This window comes from Monodelphis domestica, chromosome 6 (assembly GCF_027887165.1).
Source record: "Monodelphis domestica isolate mMonDom1 chromosome 6, mMonDom1.pri, whole genome shotgun sequence".
Taxonomy (NCBI): Eukaryota; Metazoa; Chordata; class Mammalia; order Didelphimorphia; family Didelphidae; genus Monodelphis; species Monodelphis domestica.
In genome coordinates this window covers 43,674,481-43,696,799 of record NC_077232.1, presented here as the reverse complement: position 1 = coordinate 43,696,799, position 22,319 = coordinate 43,674,481, and the positions used below count along the sequence as shown (strand labels likewise).

The window sequence follows — 22,319 nt, the reverse complement described above, 5'->3', positions numbered from 1 at the left end:
ATCTGACCCCTCCTCTTCTCTCAGCATTTTGCTTACCTCTTACCTAGATTATTGCCACAGCTTCCTGATTATTTTCTCTGCCTCAAGTCTCTTTTACTCCAGCCTATCCTACATCCTGCTGCCAGTCATTTTCCTTAAGAGCAGATCTGCACATTAGGCTCCTCTACTGGACCAACTCCAGTGGCTTCCTGTTGCCTCTGGAATAAAATATCAACTCCCCCGCTGAGCATTCAAAGCCTTCCACAACCTGGAACCAACCTTCCTTTTCAGCTACGTTGGACATTGCTCCCTCTCTCACATGTTGCAAACCAGCCAAACTGGCCTTCTCTCCATCCCTCACTCCAGATACTCCATCTCCTCTCCTTGTAGAGTTGCACTGGTCATCCCAGATGCCTGAGATTCACTCCATTTTTACCTCTGCCTCAGAATGTCTCTCTTCTTTAAGAGGCAGCTCAGGCACCATCTTAGGCATGAAGTTTTTCCTGACCCCTCTACCATTGCTAATGGCTTCCCTCCCAAATTTTATTGTATTTAACTACATTGGATGCATTTGTATTCATTTTGTGATGCTACTTGGTGTTCATCATGTCCAATGACTATCACTTGTTTTCTCAAAGTAAGCACTTTATGTACATAAGTGTTAAGAGCTTGTGTATACAAAAGCCTTTGGCCTCTTTCATTTCTTATCCCTGTGATCTATATTTTCTAACATGTTTTGCTGACCTTGCCTGTCACCCCTATTTCATTAAAGTTACTAAGTATCAAAATATATGTTGGCCTAATTTGGAAAATTTTATCAAGCTCTTAATAGAATTTCTTTTCATTCTTATCCTCTGCAAAAGATATTGATATATAAGCTATAATTTATTCTCAATAAATCAATCAACTAACCAATACTGCTACATCTAAAGCCTCCAAGAAAAACATTAAGTGCTCTCAAGCCCCAAAAGAATTAATAGAGGAGCTCAAAAAGGATTTTAAAAATCAAATAAGAGAGGTAGAAGAAAAATTGGGGGAATAAATGAGAGCGATACAGGAAAATCATGAAAAAAAAGAGTCAATAGCTTGGTAAAATAAACACAAAAAAACCCCCTAAATTAATTACTTTTTTAAAAGGGCAGGACATTCGGCAAAAGAAACACAAAAATCCATTGAAGAGAAGAACTTCTTAAAAATCAGAATTGGGCAAATGGGAAAAGATATACCAAAAAATGCACTGAAGAAAAGAATTTCATAAAAATCAGAATTGGGCCTATGGAAAAAGTGGTACAGAAGAAGGAAAAAGAGGTACACTGAGGAAAGGAACTCTTTACAAAACAGAATTGGCCAAAAGGAAAATGAGGCACAAAAGCTAAGAAAACTATGTCTTCAAAAGTAGAATTGGGAAAGTGTAAGCTAATGACTTCATGAGATACCAAGAAACAATCAAAGTCAAAAGAATTAAAAAATAGAAGAAATGTGAAATATCTCACTGGAAAAACAACTGACCTGGAAAAATAAATATAGGAGAGATAATATAAGAATTACTGGACTACCTGGAAAACATGATTAAAAAAAGGAGCTTGGACATTATCTTTCCAAAAAATTATCAAGGAAAACTGCCTGTATATTCTAGAATCGGAGGGGGGGCGGGAATAGAAATTGAAAGAATACACCAATCACCTCTTGAAAGAGATCCCAAAAAGATAACTCCACGGAATAGTATAGTCAAATTCCAGAACTCCCAGGTCAAAAAGAAAATATTATAAGCAAACAAAAATAAATAATTCAAATATCATGGAGGCACAGTCAGGATAACACAAGACTTAGCAGCTTCTACATTAAAGAATCAGAGAGCCTGAAATAAGAGATTCCAGAGAGCAAAGGAAGTAGAATTTCAATTATCACTTACACAGTAAAACTGAGCATAATCCTTCAGTGGAAAAAAATGGATATCCAATAAAATAGAGGACAACTTTCAAACATTCCTAATGAAAAGACCAGAGCTGAATGGAAAATTTAACTCTCAAATATAAAACCTAAGAAAATCAAAGAGAAGTAAACAGGAAAAAGAATCAAAAGACATTCAAAAAGGTTAAATTGTAAACATCCCTACATGGGGAGATGAATCTTGTAACTCCAAAAAATTCTGTCATCATTAGGGCAGTTAAAAGGAGTATATATAGACAGAGGGCAATGGTATGAGTTGAATGTGATGGAATGATATAAAAATAAATATTAAAATTAAAATTACAATATTAAAATTAAGCCTGATAAAAAGGGATGCATTGGGAGGAAGTACAGGGGCAAAATAGAATGGCTAAATTACTACGCATAAAAGAGGAATGAAAGAGCTTTTACAGTGGAGGGGAAGATGGGGGAGGTGGAGAGGAGAGCACTTGAACTTAATTCTCATTGGAATAGGCTCAATGAGGGAGGAACATACACAATTCAATTAGTTATTCAAAGCTATCTTATGCCACAATAAAGTAGGAGGGGAAGGGGATAAGGAAAGGGGGGTGGGACTGGGGACAAAATGGAGGAGGTGGAGATCAGATACTAAACAGGAGTAAATAGGATGGAAAGTAATACATAGTAATTCATAATGGTAAAAAAAAAATTTACAAGTCTTTTTTAATAGAGCCCCCCATTTCTTAAATACATAGAGAAATGAGTTGAATATATAGGAATGGAAATCATTCCCCAACTGATAAAAGGTCAAAGGATATGAATAGGCAGTTCTTAGAAAAAGTAATTAAAATTCCCTATAGTCATACAAAAATCACTATTAATAAGAGAAATGCAAATTAAAACAACCCTGAGGTACCACCCCATACCTATCAGATTAGTTATTATGACAGACAAGGAAAATCATAAAAGTTGGAGGGAATATGGGGAAATGGAGGGATGAATGTACTGCTGGGGGGAGTTATGAACTGATTCAATCATTCTGGAGAGCAATTTGGACCAATGCCCAAAGGAATATAAAACAATACATACTCTTTGACCTAGCAATACCATTACTAGGTTTGTATTCCAAAGAGATTTTTTTAAAATAGGGAAGGACCTATATGGAGAAAAATATTTAAAGCAGATCTTTGGGGGGGGGGCAAAGAATTAGGAAGTGAGGAGATACCCATCAACTGGGGAATGACTGAGTCAGTTATGGTATATGATTATAATGAAATATTATTGTGCTGTAAGAAATGACAAGCAGGAAGTGCTCAGAAAAACCTAGAAAGACTTTCACAAAATGAAGCAGAGTGAAATAAACAGAACCAGGAGAACGCTGTACACAGTGACAGGAATCCTGTACAATGAACAACTATGAATAACAGCTATTCTTGGCAATATAATGATCCAAAACTCCTCGTTTAAAAAATTAAAAAGCCATCTGGTTCCACAGAAAAAGAACTGATAAGAGTCTGAATCTAAACCAAAGCAAACTTTTTTCCCTTTCTTAATTTTTTGCTATTTGAATTTCCTTCCACAAAAGGATTAACATGGAAAAATATTCCACATGATCGAACATGTAAAATCTACATAAGATTACTTACCCTTTCAACAGAGGTGAAGGGGTTGGTGGGGAGAGGGAAAGAGGAAGAGAATTCGAGGCTCAATATTCTTTGAAAAATGTTGAAAACTTTTTACATGTAATTAGGAGAAAACAAAATAAAATCTAATTTTAAAAAGTCAAGCAGGCAATCAATCAACAAGCATTTATTAAATGCCTGCTTTGCACTAGACACTATGCTTGGCACTGGGAATGCAAGGACAAATGTGAAAAAATCCCCATGTTAAAGAAGTATACATTCTAAAGAAGGAAGACAATATGTATGTGTGCATGGATATATGGATATATAGACATGTAATAATACACAGACATATGTATGTATGCATGTGTCTATATTGTTATTTTCAGTCATGTTCAACTCTTCATAGTCTTCATTTGGGGTTTCCTTGGCAAAGATAGAGTGGTTTGCCATTTCCTTTATAGCTGAGGAAGCTGAGGCTAACAAACTTGAGTGTCTAGGGCTGGATTTTAACCCAGGAAGATGAGTCTTCCAAACTCCAGGCCTAGCACTATATCCACTGTACCACTTGGCAGCTCTTGTATATATGTATGCTTTATGTATCTAAAAACAGATATAGGGTAATTTTAGGAGGAAGGCACTATAACAGCCAGGGGATTAAGATTCATGTGAAAGATGATGATTGATCCATACCTTGAAGGAAACCAGGTATTCCAAGAGATTGAGGTAAAGAATACACCCTAAGCCTTTGGAACAGATAAGGCAAAGGCATGGAGGTGGGAGACAGCCCACTGCATAGGAGAACAGCTGTAAGGTCATTTTACAGGCCTGCAGTATATGTCAAAAAGTGCAAAATGCAATAAGGATAGAAAGGTAGATTGGAGTCGGGTTGTGAAGGTCTTTAAAAGCCAAACAGAGATGATCACATCTGATCCTGGTGATAATGGAGAGACACCTAACTTACTCAAAAGGAAGTGATATAGTCAGATAAAAGTTTTAAGAAAATCGGTTTGAGAAAGGAGAAAAGGATAATTTGGAGAGAAGAGGCTCATCTGAGGCAGTGTTAATTAGTTCTATTAGTTTAGATGAGAAGTACTAGTTCAAAATAGTTGGAGTGAGAACTAATAAGGGCCTGAACCGAATGGAGAGGTGAGATGGAAGAGATGCTGTAGGGGTTGAAATACAAACTTTGACAATTGATTAAATAAGTGAACTGAATGAGAGTAAAGAGTTGATGATGACCCTGAGTTTGTGAATGTCAACAACTAGAAGGCTAGTGGTGCCCTCAAAAGAAATAAGGAAGTACAAAAGAAGAGTGGGTTTGGAAGGAGAGATACTGAATTGGGTTTCAGACATGTCAAAATGGAGCTGTTTATGAGTTATCCAGCTTGAAAATTATTTTACAATGCTATTATGAACACTGCTATTAAAAAAGGTTCACTAGAACTATTTCTTGTAGCCTTTGTGGGGCAGCTGGGTGGTTCAGTGGAGTGAGAGCCAGGTCCAGAGATGGGAGGTCCTGGATTCAAATCTGACCTCAGACACTTCCTGGCTGGGCAAGTCACATGGCCTCCATTGCCTAGCCCTTACCCCTCTTCTGCCTTGGAACCAATACACAGATTCTAAGATTGAAGGCAAGGGTTTTTTTTTAAAAAGACTTATTCTTGTTGCCTTTGAAAACACAATAAAGCCAACTCCTTTATCTGCCTCTCCAAGGAGTATCTATTATCCATCCTTCCACTTATCTTCAACTTCCTTCTGTCTTCTAGTTTCATTTGTTTTTTATTTTATTGATTAATTAAGAAAATTTTTCCATGGTTACATGATTCATGTTCTTTCCCTCCTCTCCTCCCACCCCCTCCCATAGCCAACATGCAATTCCACTGGATTTTACATGTGTCATTGATCTCCACCTATTTCCATATTATTGATATTTGCACTAGGATGATCATTTAGAATCTACATCCCCAGTCATATCCCCCTCGACCCATGTCGACAACCAAGCAGTTGTTTTTCTTCTGGGTTTCTATTCCCACAGTTCTTCCTCTAAATGTAGACAGTGTTCTTTCCCATAAGTCCCTCAGAATTGTCCTGGATCATTGCATTGCCACTAATGGAGAAGTCCATTACATTAGATTGTACCACAGTGTATCAGTCTCTGTGTACAATGTTCTCCTGGTTCTGCTCCTCTCATTCTGAATCAATTCCAGGATGTTGTTCCAGTTCACATGGAGTTCCTCCACTTTATTATTCCTTTGAGAGCAATAATATTCCATCACCAACATATACCACAATTTGTTCAGCCATTCCCCAATTGAAGGACATCCCTTCATTTTCCAATTTTTTGCCATAGTGAGGCTATGAATATTTTTGTACAAGTCTTTTTCTTTATTATCTCTTTGGGGTACAAACCCAGCAGTGCTATGGCTGCATCAAAGGGCAGACCATCTTTTAAAGCATAGTTAAAGGCATAGTTCCAAATTTCCCTCCAGAATGGCTGGATCAGTTCACAACTCCACCAGCAATGAATTAGTGTCCCCACTTTGCCACATCCCCTCCAGCATTCATTACTTTCTTTTGCTGTCATGTTAGCCAATCTGCTAGGTGTGAGGTGATACCTCAGAGTTGTTTTGATTTGCATTTCTCTGATTATAAGAGATGTAGAGCACTTTTTCATGTGCTTATTAATAGTTTTGATTTCTTTATCTGAGAACTGCCTGTTCATGTCCCTTGCCCATTTATCAATTGGGGAGGCAAGGTTCCCATTAGTGACTAAAAGGACTAGGGGCACACTACCTTAACAGATACAATCACAGAAGAATGGAAAGAGAACTGAAATTAGCCTAGGCACCCAAGTGGAGTCGAGGGAGTTGGGTCTTACTACGGTAAGAGAGATAACAAAGAGGAGAATCATAGGAATGAGGTACAACATGGAGTAAATTAAAACTAGCAGCTGACAGGAACATAGCCATTATGGAGATCAAGCAAAATTCTCCATCACTCTCTTTTCCCTCTGTTTACTGAGTACTTTCTGAAGAAATCTACCATGAGTTAGAAAATGTATCTAATCTTTTTCTTTAATCCTCCCACCTGGAACTAAAAGAAGAGAGGGGATGGAAAGAGAAGCAACTCAAGCATCAACGATCCTGCACCTTGCTACCTGCAGCCTTCATTTTATGGCTTGCTTGGGTTTCTGTGTGTCCTGACAGTTTTAATAAATCCTGTGGCCATGAAGAGCAAACTGTCAAACCTATGTCTTGGGGAGTTATTGAGGAAGAAGAAGAAAGGGAGGAGGAGTAACAAACCCAGTTTACAAGTTGAGGGCTTAACAAGTACAGAAGAGAGAGATTTTCTATTTTTAGTTATTTGGGGGCATAGTCTAGGCTATAGGCCATATTATAGACCTTTACTGGGCCCAGAAACCAGTTTAGTCTCTGGGAATCCTCTAGAGCCAAAGAGGTGAGGAGGGGGGAACAGACAATTCCAAGACAGCCAAAGCACCATCTGGTGGCCGAGCCATACACTACAATTTCATAACTGCTTGCTGACTGCCCTTGCAAGTGGCAGAAAGCACAAGCTAAGACTGGACCAATATACCTCTCATATTCACCACCTAAACCCACTATCACACAAGATTATCAAATCTGGAGTACCAGTAACCAAATTAGGACTTAAAGATGACATAAAAACTGTGATTCTTAGCACCCAATCTATGCCCCCTTTTCTACCACAATTATTGCAGAAGCGAGGGGGCCACAGGGTACTAAAGGCCGTTCTAAAATTTTTTCGTTGTTTTATGGGTTGCTATGGCTAAAGAATCCATTACAAAGTTGCCATCCTGTGGTTAATAAGCTCTGCATACTCAGTAGATTCAATCTGTTCTTGGAACTGTACTCAAACCTTCCTAGGGCTTGACGTCATCTGGCAATGCCCTTGATAACCCAGGGTGACCTTGACACAACAATATGGCAGAGGAGTAGGACTTTGTGGAGGGGACCAATAAATACTCATTTGTAATAAAATATCTAACAAATGCTTTACACTCACAAAGACAACAGTATTTTATTAAAGAAGGTCTTTATGCTGAAAATCACAAAGTTTCTACATTCTGACAAGCCTAAAATGAATGTTCTCTACTACAATCAACTACTGTTTAATAGTTTGTGTATCAGTCATTGTGTATATAATAGCAATGGAAATTAATCCCAGGTGAACAGCTTCTAACTATCCAGCAGCTTCTGGGTCCTGTCCTCCTGCTGCCAGTTGGTGTATTCTCCATAAGGCTAACATTAAAATTAGTTTGTGTAAGTCTAGCATATTAAGAAAGGTAAATCTCATAGAGATTTACCTCTATGAGGAGATAAATTAATAACTACAGAGTATACTCAATAGTAAATATAAAGTATTTTTAGATTTTTCTGCTACATTTGATAGTTAACTCTCAATCACATTTTAAATTAATAATAAGAATTCATATAAATACCTTTTCTTCTTCCATAGCACACATCCTTGTTTGCAACTTGATAAACATAGAAAAATTCAAAAATACAAAATAGCAACAAAACAATTAGATGTTATATTCTAGCCAACAAAATAAATTTTGCATATTATATTCATAAAATTGTAGAATTTTCTAACTGAAAGGACCTTTAGTTATCTTCTTGTCTATCCATCTTATTTAATAAATGAAAAAATTAAAGTCCAGAGAGATGAAAAGGAAAAAGCTTGAAAAATAAAAATTTTAATGTACCTTTTCTCTATCAATGTCCTAGAAGACAGAGGCCCCAGGGCCAACTTTCAACCCTGACACTAACTTGCAGTAGTATGATTTGGCTACTTCGCTCATCTGCACCCCACCACCCCTGCCCCAAATCTGAATTCTTTGGCTCTGGGACTTCTCTTAACAGAGCACTTTTCTCCTCTCCAGTTCCCAGAGTCTTTAAGTTACTTTCTGGTAGCCCAAAACCTCTCTCCATAACATCCCATCCAGATCCTCCCTAAGCCTACCACTCTCTCAAATTGGCCCAATCTCCAAAAACACTTCTGATTCCCTTGATTAGGCTGAACTCAGCTGGGAATAAGGAAGAAAGATATGGGGATAAAGGAATTTACACAAAGGGGATAATTATGTTTAACTCCAAGGGCATAAAAGCAATGGCAGTTTGAAAAAGAAACTTGGTAAAAAACTAAATGAATCTCGAGTTGGTAGACTATTAGAAGACATTTTTAAATAAGAGGTTCTACCAAGTATCCCTAGCCAACTCTCAATATTCTTTCCAATTAAATATTTAAGATATCTATAAAATAAATGCAGCATTATATATATACATACATATATATAATATACAGCATTATGTACATGTAGTATGTCTGCCTGTGACATACACATTATATATGTATATATCCCCTTTTCACACACACACGTGTGTGTGTGTGTATATATATATATATATGTGTGTGTGAGGAAATGATATGAATATATAGATATGTGAATATGGAATATCTTTATTGGAGATGGAGAGAGGGGCAAAGGGAAAAAAGAAGAGAATACATAAGCTTAGGAAAAAACCTGTCAAGGGGCACACTCCTTTCTCCATGGTACACTGACTTAAGCCTGTGTAGAAACATCATAAAAATAATTAGGGGATAGAAGGAAGTTTTAAGAAGTTCCAGAGGTTAGAATTATGGAATTCCAAATAACTAAAGGCTCTAGTCATTCAGTTCTTTAAACCTCTTTTCATAAATAGGTATCTATCCCCCTGACAGCTCTTCCTTATTACTAACTGTCCAATTGAGAGCCCACTTTGTAGTAATCACCTCCCTCAACCTTAACATCACTCTCACCTCATTAACCACCCCTAACTTCTCAACACTCTGGAAATTCTGCTAGTTTTCCATTTTGTGTGTCTACACGGGAGCAATGTGGGAAGAGTGATTACCAGAACCCCTAGGGCGAAAGGCAAAAGTTTTCAAACAAATTACCTAAATCATTCAGGACAGAATATTTCTCCTACATAGTTTTTAAAAAATGATTTCACAATACCCCTGGATAATTCATTCTGCTACCTAACTCATTGTCAGTTTCAACTTACTATAGCTATCTAAAACCTCACACTGAGATTTATACCCATTTCCTCTTCTGTCTTTAGGAAAGATGCAGACTAGCTAGTGAATGACTTTCTTAAAGGGGTAAAGATTATGTTACAAAAGTAGAACTTTTTCATATTTTCATTAATTTACCTGCTTTTTAAAGAGTGCCATAGCTTCTTTATGTTGCTTTGTTAATGTTTCTTTTTGATGCTGAAGATTTTCCTGTTTTTAAATTGAGACATTTAAAAAAAACTTCAACATAATTATTATTTTATTTCTTGTTTCATCATGCTTGGAATTTTTTTAAGTTATGCATTTCAACTGTATCATTTCCTTCTCTTGAATAAAATTAACTTTATGATTAACAGTATCTAGTATATAAGTAACTACTTGAAAGATGCTTGGCGACTTTACCAGGTTTCAGATTTATTGATTCCTCTGAAATCAACACAAATTCTTTCCAGTATCACTTTTCTTGCCCCTCACAACACATCATTATTCTGATTTAGAAAATTTGGACATAGCTCCCTCCAGAGCTTCCTTCAGGAAATGATCTGTTAATTAATGGTCGCTCACAAGAATAATCTTATTATTTAAATACACTACATTTTTAGGATTCCCAGAAAGTAACTTTGAGACTAAGTTCACCAAGTGAATTTAGAAGTTCATTCTGTATGTTCCAACAAATTTTCTGGGCCAGCCAATAAATATACCTTGAACATCATTTACTTAAATATACAAATGTAATAAATATACTATCTGACCTTTTATTTCTTAGTTTTCTTCAACAAAATTTCAGGTTTTTTGAGTTATTTGAGCTGAATGTACCAAAACTAGGTGCTGCTTTTATACAAAGCAACCAATTTACTGTGGCATATACTTCAAGGAGCTTTGGAGTCAAAAAGTTTTGGTTTGAAATCTGACTGTCACTTACTAACCACACAGACTTGAGAAAGTCACTCTGGACCACTCTGGGCCTCGGTTTCCACTATCCAAAACAAAGAAGTCACTGACATTCTTTATTACTGGTTCTTTGGAATAATGGTTAGTCACTGAGTTGATTAGAATTCTTAAGTCTTTCAAAGTTGTTTGTTTTTATAATGTTGTTATTATAGTATAATTTCCCCCCCCCATTCGGTTTATTTCACTCTAAATCATGATGGTCATATAATTCTTCCTAGGTTTATCTGAAACTACCCCTTTTGTCACTTCTTACAGATAAGACAGACATAATGGGCTAACTATGCAACAAGACAATTTTGGAAAGACCAATGTGGGAATTTGTTTTGCTCAATAATGAACATTTGTTACAAGTTTTATTTTTCTTTTTAGTTTACTTGGGGGACAGGAGAAGATAAAATAAATGCTTGTTCATGGAAAAATGAGATTTAACTTTTAAAAAGAAAGGGAAAAATTAAATAGGGGATGGGATAGACTGGATGATCTATAAAGTTCTTTTGAGATCAAAGTCCTATGAGAGCTGAATATAAAACCAATGAAGATGTTCAGCTTTGTAAGAAAGTGAAACCCTGGCCCTTCATTTTGCAGTCAAGGGCAGGGAGGCCTACAGATGTTAAGTCTCTTGAGCAAGTAGTCTATTAGAGAATAAAGATTTGAACAAAAGTCTTCTTACTTTTCCAATGCTCTTTTTCCTGTACTCTGCTGTGACTGACCTGTTATGTGGAACTTAAGTCCCTACAAGTCTAGTCAATCAACTAACAAGCATTTATTAAGTCTTTACTATGTACCAAGCTTATTAGCTGGCCAAAGATTCAAAGAAAGACAAAAATACGGTCTGCCTCCAAGTAGCTTACATTCTAATGGAGGAGACAAAATACAAATATCTATGTATGTATGTACAATGTAAATAGAAGATAATCTCAAGGGAGGCCACTAGTGATTATCCAGGAGAGGGTCAGAGATGGCCTCCTGCAGAAGGTGGGATGTAATCTGAGTTTTGAAGACAGGGAAGCTGGAAAAGAGAGATAAGGAAGGACAATAAATGAGTCATGGAGAATTACCAGTGCAAAAGCAGAGACTGAAGATGGAGGGTCATGTGTCAGGATTAGGAAGCAGGCTAGTGTACTGGATCATAGAGTGCATGAAACTCTCAAAAGGTAGTAAAGGCTGAAAAGTATTTAAAAGTCAAAAGAGAGAGTTTTACATTTGATCCTAGAGGTAAAAGGGAGCTATTGGAATGTACTGAGTTGAAAGTGACACAGTCATAACTGCATGTTTGGAAGATTATTCTGTTGGATGAATGGAGAGAGATTTAAGCCAGGGAGACCAATCCAAAGGCACAAGGTGATGAGAACCTGATTTAAGTGATGGCTGAGTGAGCAAGGAGAGAAGAGGACCCATATGAGAGACGTAATAGTAGAGACAAGACATGGCAAGCGATTGAATATGTGGGTTGAGTGTGAGGAAGAAGTTTAGAAGATACTGAGGTTGAGTCTGGGTGAGCAGGATGGTGTTGTTCTAGATAGTTCTAGGGAAGATGGGAAGTGTGGTGTAGAAGGTTCTGAGGTAATGATAATGAATTAAATCTACTTGGGAACTGCTGAGTTTAAGATATCAAAGAAGATTTTGGTGAAGCAAGACGGGAGCTCAAGAGAGAGGCTGGTATAAAGATGTGCATAGAAATAATAACTGGATTCATGGAGGAGATCATCAAGAGAAATAAATAGAAAGAGAAGAGAACAAGGTCTGGGACAGAGCTTTAGGTGAACATATGGGGTGTGATCTGGATAAAGAACAAGCAAAGGAGAATGGAGATAGTATAGTCAGACAAGTAGAAGGAGAAACAAAAGAAAATAGTGTCATGAAAATACAGATCATTAGCTTTAGCAGTTAAGAAATCACTGGTAATTTTGGAGAGAGTAATTTTGGTTGAATGATGAAATCAGAAGTCAGACTGCAGAGGAGTGAGAAGAGCATAAGTAGTGACACCAATATAAATGTGTTTTTCATGGTGTTTAGGGGAAGGAAGAAGAGGAGAGATAGAGAACAGTGGCTATCAGGAATGCAGAAATGTAGGAACATGAATGTTTGTTAAAGATAGAAGAGATGAGCATATTTTTCAGCAAGAGGGAAGGAATCAGTCGATAGGGAGAAGTGAAAGATTATCAAGAGGGGATAGAGGAGGCAATCTGTTGGAGATGGGAAGAGATTAAAGATGCAGATAGTTGAGTTTTCTTTGGCAAGGAAAATGTCTACCTCTTCATGAGTGACGGGGTGAAAGGGTATATATTAAAGAAAGATGTCTGAGTGATGTGAGATGAGAAGGGAAGGAGGAACTCTAATACCTGTGTAGAGGGAACTGAATTTACACTAGAATGTTGAAAAGAGATTTTCAAACTTAAGTCTGACCATAGGGCCCATAATAAGTAAGAAATGCATTTAGTACAAAGATAAATATCAGTATCAAAATGATATGGTCAATCCACAAACTTCATTGGGGAAAGGGGGGTAGCACTTGAAATGACACTGTCTGGTCATCTGCAAAGTAGAAGTTTACATAGATCATCAAAGGAGAAAATACATTGAAGTTGAGAGAATATGAATATTTAATTAGCAGTTATAAAAATGATTTCTCTATATAAAAAAAATCACATCTTGGCTAAAAAAAATGAGTGAGAGTGCTCTCTCAATCAGCGGACACACAGTCCTTGGGTCTAGAGAGACTGAAGGAATGATTCATTGTAATTAAATCTATATAACATCAAAATTTGAAATTTGTAGAATTTTACAATCTGCAAAATATCTGATTTCATATTATTTTGTTTCTTGAAATAATCTTGTGAAGTTAAGCAAGACGAGTATCATTTATTTTGTACATAAATGATACTCAGGGGTTAAAAGTGATTTACCTATGCTTAACAAGCTAGTAAGTGGAAGAGGAAGGATTTGAACAAAAAAACTACCCCCATTCCAACACAAAATGGCCTTGAAGAGAGTGTTGTTCTGATACTAAAAGTTCTACTTCAGTTCATAGAAACATGATCATAGATTTAGATTAAGCCAATCCTCAGTTTACACTTGAGATAACTGAGGCTCTGAGAGGTTAAGGGACTTACCCAAAGTCACACAAGGATTAAATGTCAGAGACAGGAACTGAACTCAGAGCTACTGCTGTTTCCTCTGTATATATTTGTAGCCTTATTTCTTTACAGCAAAACATAATCTTTTCCAGAACCTGAAACTGAGGGCTTAGCCTAATTTTCATTGGCATCTTAAAAGTAGTGATATTTGGAAGATTGGGGTAAAAACTTATTTTTATGTTTTTGTCAGTTAAATTTGGGAATTTAGGGAAGATTTAGCTCTAAGATTTTTACTTTCATGACATGATATTTCTTAATATCTTTTCAAATTTAAAACTCCAAATTCTCAGTATCATATTTCATATTAAAATTAAGTTTAAAAATTCAGTTTGTATAGAAAAATACTCACCTTTTGCCACTGAAGTTCTTGTTTTTCTACAATTATCTTCTGAATCTGTTCTTCATACTGAATTTCTGCTTCCTAGTTTTAAAAAATGGAAAAAGTTACCTTCTAATTGAAATCTAAAATCACCTGAATACATTAATACATTGCTGGTGGAGTTGTGAATTGATCCAACCATACTGGATGGCAATATGGAACTATGCCCAAAAGTGCTAAAAGACTACCAGTCCTTTGATCCAGGCATACACTGCTGGGTTTGTACCCCAAAGAGATAATAAGGAAAAAGACTTGTACAAGAATATTCATAGTTGTGCTCTTTGTGGTGGCAAAAAATGTTGGAAAATGAGGGGATGCCCTTTAGTTGGGGAATGGCTGAACAAATTGTGGTATATGTTGGTGATGGAATACTATTGTGCTCAAAGGAATAATAAGGTGGAGAAATCCCATGGGAACTGGAACAACCTCCAGGAAGTGATGCAGAGCAAAAGGAGCAGAACGAGGAGACCATTGTACACAGAGACAGATACACTGTGGTACAATCGAAGGTAATGGACTTCTCTACTAACAGCAGTACAATGATCCAGGACAATTCTGTGGAACTTATGAGAAAGATGCTATCCACATCCAGAGAAAGACCTATGAAAGTAGAAACACAGAAGAAAAACAACTGCTTGATTGCATGGGTTGATGGGGATGCGATTGGATCTACATCCCCAATTGTATCCCTGTATTGATATATGCAAATATCAATAATATGGAAATAGGTGGAGATCAATGACACATGTAAAACCCAGTGGAATTGCGCGTCGGCTACAGGAGGGGGGTGGGAGGAGGAGAGGGAAAGAACATGAATCTTGTAACCATGGAAAAATACTCTAAATTAATTAATTAAATAAAAATTTCCAAAAATAAAAAAATCATCTGAATGATGACTGAGAATATAAGAAATGCAAATCAAAACAATTCTGTAGCTTGACCTCCCAGCAAATTGGCAAAGCTAAGGAAAGACTGTAATGCTAGTCAGTATTAGAGGGGTTGTGGTTTTGTCTCTTTTGTACCAAATCGTTGATTCTCCTAAGTCTCTCCTCCTTGGCTCTCATTTCTTTTCCAAATCCTTTCTCTATCACTCATTTCATTTATAAAACCATTTTAAACTAATTTTTAAACTCTTGCATTATTTCTTCAAGGAATTCTAATTGATCTTGTAGGCAATTTTTTTGTTTCTTTTGAGTCTTTTGCTCAAGGCATTTAATTTTAAAGTCAGCTTCCTCTTCTGAGCTTGCATCCTGGGCATATTTAACCTCATAAAAGCTCTTTATTTTTGATTAGTCATTCCTTTGGCAATCTGCCAACCCAACACTGTTGGCCCAGCTGAGACCTCTTGGAGCACAGCTTGTGATCCCTGTCATTCTGGAAGCTTCCTGCTAAGCTGCTCTCCTGGGCAAAGAGCTCCTCATACTACCCTGAGTGGTCATGTCCTAAGGTATCTGAAAATTTGTTCAAATCTAAATCCATGCCCTAATTCCAAAGCTATTGGTCTAGATCAGCTCTGGGAGTCTGTGTGCTATAGACATAGCTCAGAGCTCAAAACTCAGCTGGTGCTGAGTCTAAGCTCTTGGCCTGTCTGGGAGATCTTCAACTGTTAACTTGGTCCCAGGCCTGACTCTATGATTAGTTGGAGGCTTCCCCGCTCTGCTGGTCTAGCTCTGAGATCTGAGAGCTGAACCATCTGTATCCATCTCCTGGCCCCTTTGGGAGACACCATTTTGTTGACTTGGGCCCAAGGCTTATTTGGTAATCAGCTCTGGGCATCCCTAAGATGGTTTTATATAACTGTAATGGAATATAACTGTGCTATAAGAAGTGACAAATATGATGAGAAAAGAAGAATGGAAAAACTTAACATGAACTTATACAAAAATATCCACAGAAAGAATAACAATCACAAAATAAGTGAAAATGAATTTTGCAAAATTACACAGAAAGAAGTTTGGCTCCAAAAAAAGAGATAAAAGAAGACATCTCCCTCCACTCCTTTGCAGACATAGGGAGTCCACAAATGTGGACTACTGTAGATTTTTTATATTGATTAGTAATATTGAACTTTTTCTCTTATTCCTTTTTGTTTTGTTTTGTTTTTAAGATTTGTTATAAGGCATAACTTTGGAGGAGAGGAATACAGAGGGAAATGTAGGAAATGTTTTTTAAAAAGATCAATAAAACTGACTTTTAAAGCATGCAAACACAATAAGTATAATGATAATAGCTCATGTTTATACAAAATGTCATGGTTTACAAAGAAATAAGGTAAGTATTCCTATTTTATACATGAGAAAAATGAGTTTCAGAGAAGTTAGTTAACTGTCAAAACTGATAACAATCCCTTTTTTCTAATTCAATATCCCATGATCATCATGATTGTAAAAGTTTTTGTCTTCTAATAAAATAGGAGGAAATAATTTTTTAATTCATATTTTAGAATAGAATTTCTTTACCCCTGAAAACAAATGAGGGAAGATAGCAAAGTCAAACTATACAAGAAAAAAAATCAAATTGTAGCTAAAAAGTTCTATATATAAATAGAACAACAGTTTTTAAAAATTACTATGTAACATGGTGTAAACTCAAAAGATGTTATTGTATGACTCTCCAGAATAAACAGGAATAAAGGCACAATGATAATTAAGTTATTTTTAATGTTATTTTTGTTTGTGTCAAAAAAAGAGCATGAATCTAAATCATATTAATTTCAAAGCCATTGCTTTATCCAATATGCCACATTACCTTTCTTGTCATTTGAAAGTATTCAATAATGTTCCATTAAATTTATAAACACTGTTTCTTCAGTCATCCTCAAATAATGGACACTCACTTTTTTTTCCATTGCTTTACTAATACAAAGAGTATTAATAAAAATATTAAGGCATTTTTTGGACCTTTCTGTTTTCAACTTTCTTGGAGTGCCTGTCCAAAGGAATGAACAGTTTAAGAACTTTTTCCCCTTAAATTCAAATTGTTGTTGAAAATAGTTAAACCAATCTCTACCCCTGGGAACTGTCTCACTCATCAAATACTTTATGTCTTTGTTAAATTTACATATATTATATCTAAAAACAACAATAATTTAGAATATGAATTCTATGGTACAGTTTAAGGAAGAGAATAGTAAAAGATTGATTATTATTAATATTATATTATTATGCCTTAAGAGATAACAAAAAATGCTGGAAACAAAAATAAATTTGCTAAGATTTTGGAACAGATTTATTTATGCCAGATCATCTCAGAAGCATTTAAAGATGAACCTGGAAAGTCAACAAACAGGAAAAAATAGAAAACATCTACCCAGATTTTTTTAATAATTTCCTGTTGTTGATAGTGGAACTACAGCTTTTGGATTTGAACATCACATTACCTTTAGTGATGTGTGAAGAAGTAGAAATGGCACTAAACAAAACAAATACAAGTAGCTAGAGTGAATAGTGAGAATAAAGCACAATTTTAAGAGCTATGAGGGATCATTCATCAAGATGCATGAAAGAAAACAGAATACCAAGTTACTGAAGAAAATCACATGTTGTTATCAAAAAAGTGAAGTAAAAAAGGCATCAATAAAAACCAACCAATACACTTAATTTTTCATACCTAAAAACATGAGAATAATCTCCATACATATGGAAGGATACTTTGACAAAAATATGAGAAGGGAACAGATATGATTTTGCAAACAATATTCTACAATAGTCCACATTTTTGTAAATATAAAATGGAGGAAAAAGTTCATAGATTCATTGAAGAATTGAAGTATATTCCTTTTACTATGTCTAAGTACCTCAATAGGCTATGCAATTTTAAAAGAATATTATGTTGTATATATTAAGTAGCTAAGTAGTACAGTGGATAGAGCAGATAGACTTAGTTTGGAAGACTTAAGTTCAAATCCTGCCTTAAATGCTTTCTAGCTGTAGGACCCTGGGCAAATCACTTAACCTCTTTCAGCTTCAGTTTCTTTATATGAAAGATGGAAATAATAAATAGCACCTAACTCATAGGATTGTATCCATTTTAAGACAAAAGTGAAAAGTTTGGAGGGGGGGGGAGAGACATAGCATCATATGGAGGAAAAAGCACAGAGTTGGAAAGTCAAATACCATATCTTGGATTCAATCCAAGGTTTGACTACTTGGCATCTCGTGACCTAGGGCAAGTCACACATTAATCAAACATTTATTAAGTGCGTACTCTGTCAGCCAATTAATCAATCAAAACATATTTATTAAGCACAAACATGTGCCAGTCATGGCACTGAAGATACGAGTACAAAGAATGAAGTAATCTCTATTTATATCAGCTTATACTCTAATTGGGGAAGGCAGCAAGTTAATGCAAAAATACACAGTCAGCTAGCATTTATTAAGTCCCAGTATGTGCCAGGTACTGCACTAAGTGCTGGAAATAGGAAGAAAAAGACCTTTAATAATCCCTACCCTCTAGAAGCTCCCAGTCTGATGAGTGAGGCAACATACAAACAACATACATATGGGTTAAATTGCAAGTAATCCCAGAGGGAAGTCACTAAGACTTAAGAGGAGAGGGAAAGACTTCTTACAGAAGGTAGTTCTTCAGCTGAGACTTGAAGGAATCCAGGGAAGCTAGGAGAAGGAGATGAGGTTGGACAGTGTCCCGGGCTTAGAGAACAGCCAGAAACACACAGAATTGAGAAACAGGATTGAGAACAAGGAAGAGCAAGAACGACATCACTAGATGGTAGAGAATGATGTACAGCACATACTTGCATGCGGATGTACAGCAGATAGAGTGCTCAGTCTGGAATCAGGAAGATCTAAGTTCAAAGCTGGCTTCATACACTTGCTAGCTATATGACCCTGCATAAGTTACTTAACCTCTATTTCCTGAAATTCACTGGAGAAGGAAATGGAAATCCATTCCAATATCTTTGCTAAGAAAACCCTATGGACATCCACTGAGTCATAAAGAGTCTGATGCTTCTGAACAACCAAACAACCACAGCAGCATAAATATAAATATATAGCATATATGGATATAAAATAGAAATATGCAATATACATATATGTATTGATTAACATAAAGTTAATCACTAGTTGCATAGATGGTTATATGTATATATGTGAATATATTTGTTGTTCAGTCATTTCAGTTGTGTCTGATTCTTCATGACTTTACTTGAGATTTTTTGGCTGATAAACTGGAATGGTTTGCCATTTCCTTCTCCATTCATTTTCAGAATAGGAAACTGAGCCAAACGAGTTAAGTGCCCTGCCCAGGGTCACACACCTAATAAATGTCTAAAGAGAGATTGAACTCAAGTCTTCTTGTCTACAGGCCGAGTGCTCTGATAATAATTCTGCTAAGCAGTTAGACAGACAGACAGATTTAGAAAAACAGACAGGGAGGGAGGGAGAAAGAGAGGAAAGAAGGAAGGGAGTTGGGGGTAGGAGAAAGATCAGGAAAGACTTCATGCCTAAAATGGTGCCTGAGCTGCCTCTTAAAGGAAGAGAGACATTCTGAGGCAGAGGTAAAAATGGAGTGAATCTCAGGTATCTGGGATGACCAGTGCAACTCTACAAGGAGAGGAGATGGAGTATCTGGAGTGAGGGATGGAGAGAAGGCCAGTTTGGCTCGTTTGCAACATGTGAGAGAGGGAGCAATGTCCAACGTAGCTGAAAAGGAAGGTTGGTTCCAGGTTGTGGAAGGCTTTGAATGCTCAGTGGGGGAGTTGATATTTTATTCCAGAGGCAACAGGAAGCCACTGGAGTTGGTCCAGTAGAGGAGCCTAATGTGCAGATCTGCACTTAAGGAAAATGACTGGCAGCAGGATATAGGATAGGCTGGAGTAAAAGAGACTTGAGGCAGAGAAAATAATCAGGAAGCTGTGGCAATAATCTAGGTAAGAGGTAAGCAAAATGCTGAGAGAAGAGGAGGGATCAGATGTGAGGGATGTTGTGAAGGCATAAACAGCAGGATTTGGCAACTGACTGGACATGTGGGGTAAGGAAGAGTGGAAAGTACAGGATAATCTCAGGATTAAGAACTTGACACACCAGAATGATGACAAAATCATTTTGACAAAAGTAGGGAAGTCTGGGTAAGGGAAGGCCTGGGGAGCAGAGATAATGAGTTCAGTTTGAGACATTTCCAGAACATCCAGTTTGAAATGTCCAATAAGCATTTGGTTTCATGGGACTAGAACTTGAAGAAAGATATTAGAGTTGATAATGTCTAAAATAAAGAGTTTGTACCTGAACTAAGTGACTATTTGATGAAAGTGATTAACCATTAACTAGTCATTCAAAATAGCCAATTAATGCATGTACACAAAGCCTTAATGTTCAGTTGTTTTAAATAACTTTAAAATGCATCTTCTGAGCTAAATTAAATCTATTATGGAACAAAGAGTCTGCTGCAGACAGAAAAAGATTAATTAAACAAAAACTTCAGCCTTGAGAAGAGACTCCCTCTACTATAGTTTCTCTAGAGCCTCAGTTATCTGCAAAAAAGGGAGGACCCCAGGAACACATAGTATTGTTCTTGGCAACTTTGCACCTCTTGACCTTATTAATAATACTAGTGAAAAAATAGAGCAGAGGCCCACAATGAGCTCATAGACAAGGACCTATCTGTCTATAGCCTTAATAAAGAGCAGCTTCCTGCCCAAAATATGCAATGATTCCTAGAGGCTGGTACCTCCCCTGCATCCAATCTTTATCAATCAGTCAACAAATGAATCTGTCCAAAAATGTTTACTGAGTGCTACTATGAAAGGCTGGGGTCTACTACACCACTATATTTAGTATACCGTGATAGATGCCATGGCTGCCAAGGTCCCTTCCAGCTCTATATCTATGATCCCATAAAACATGATCCCTTTGCTCAATAGACTTATGACCAATTGAAAAGAAAAGACATACATGTGTCACATGCCACATACTAGCTTTTAAAATTGCCAATGAATAGTAATTATATTATTAAAATTAATAAAAAATTAATAGACTAAGTGCTATAGAAGGAAGAACTAGAGAAAAGAGAAATCAGAGTGGACCATGGTGTTTAAAGAAGTCTTAATAGAGGAGCTAGTTTTTAAGTAGGGTCTGAAGGAATAAGTGTGATTCTGATAGTAAGAGAAAGGGGGCAGCCCTTCCAACATTGACACTATATGAGTGGCAAAACCTTAGATGAGTGGTTAGTATAGCTGGGCTGATCCTAAACAAAATAGTGAAATTTTGGAGCTTTCTGAGCTCTTGTTTAGTACTCTTTCTTCCTCCAAATACCAGTGTCATAGATCTAGAGCAAGAAATGACCATCTTGTGTCCCATGCTTACTCTTAGCTATTATTTAAAGCTTTAGTGAATCCAGTCATAGCAATGTGGCATTGCTTTCAAGGGTAAAAACTGTCCCATTCTTAACTTTCCAGTTTTCTTACACTTTCTTCCCATCGATATACTTTATGATCTAGCCACAGTGGCTTTCTTGCTGTTTCCTACACACAGACTTCCTTCTTCTATCTCCAGGTCTTCACACTGGCTATCTATCATGCCTGAAACACAGTCACTCCTTATTTCCCACCTCTTGGAAGATTCAGCTCAAACTTCACCTTCTACATGAGTTTTTTTATTACACCAACTCCATCTTAACTTAACCCCACCCCAACTTAACTTGTATTAATTCTGTACGCATTTTATTTATATCTGTGATGTTCCCATTGTCTCTCTGTTCCATCTTACCCCGCCCTCTAGAATGTAAGCTTTTGAAGGCAAGGGCTTTATATCTTCTAGTGATTAGCAGTCTGTGCTTGAGCATATAATCGATGCTTATTAAATGATTGCTGATTGACACTTTCATCTTAAGAGATTCTTTCCCATGCATGCCTCTGACTCATTCACAGAGGAGTTAGTTACCCAATTCACTGGACACCTTCCTTCAGGTTTCAGCACATTCCATGTGTCTTAGTATGGTACTTATCTGCCATTTCCAACTTTAGTCAGGTAACTAGCTCATCTCATTTTCTGTTATTAATATAGATTTAAATGTTTCATTCTACATCTACATCTACAGTTGGATGAGGGTGAGACATGGCCACTCATTCCTTGCCAACCATTCATTCCTGCTTTTGAGATCATTGCTATTAAGGCCTTATCTAAAATATTACTTTTTATTACTAGACAGTAACAGCAACCCTTTGCCAGCCAGCTGTCATCCAACAAATCTCTACATAACTTTTTAATATTCCAAATT

The 22,319-nt window shown here is 36.6% G+C and overlaps 1 protein-coding gene across 3 annotated transcripts in view; it reads right to left on the bottom strand.

Annotated features, from left to right (window-relative positions):
* CCDC73 (coiled-coil domain containing 73) overlaps positions 1–22,319 on the bottom strand; it is a 182,688-nt gene that overhangs the window by 81,059 nt on the left and 79,310 nt on the right. For all 3 annotated transcript variants that reach the window (XM_056801974.1, XM_007497222.3, XM_007497225.3), the window contains exons 3-5: positions 14,052–14,123; positions 9,753–9,824; positions 7,996–8,031 (exon numbers count right to left, since the gene is read on the bottom strand). In XM_056801974.1, coding sequence (XP_056657952.1) covers positions 7,996–8,031; positions 9,753–9,824; positions 14,052–14,123 — 180 coding nt within the window. The remainder of the gene's footprint in view (positions 1–7,995; positions 8,032–9,752; positions 9,825–14,051; positions 14,124–22,319) is intronic.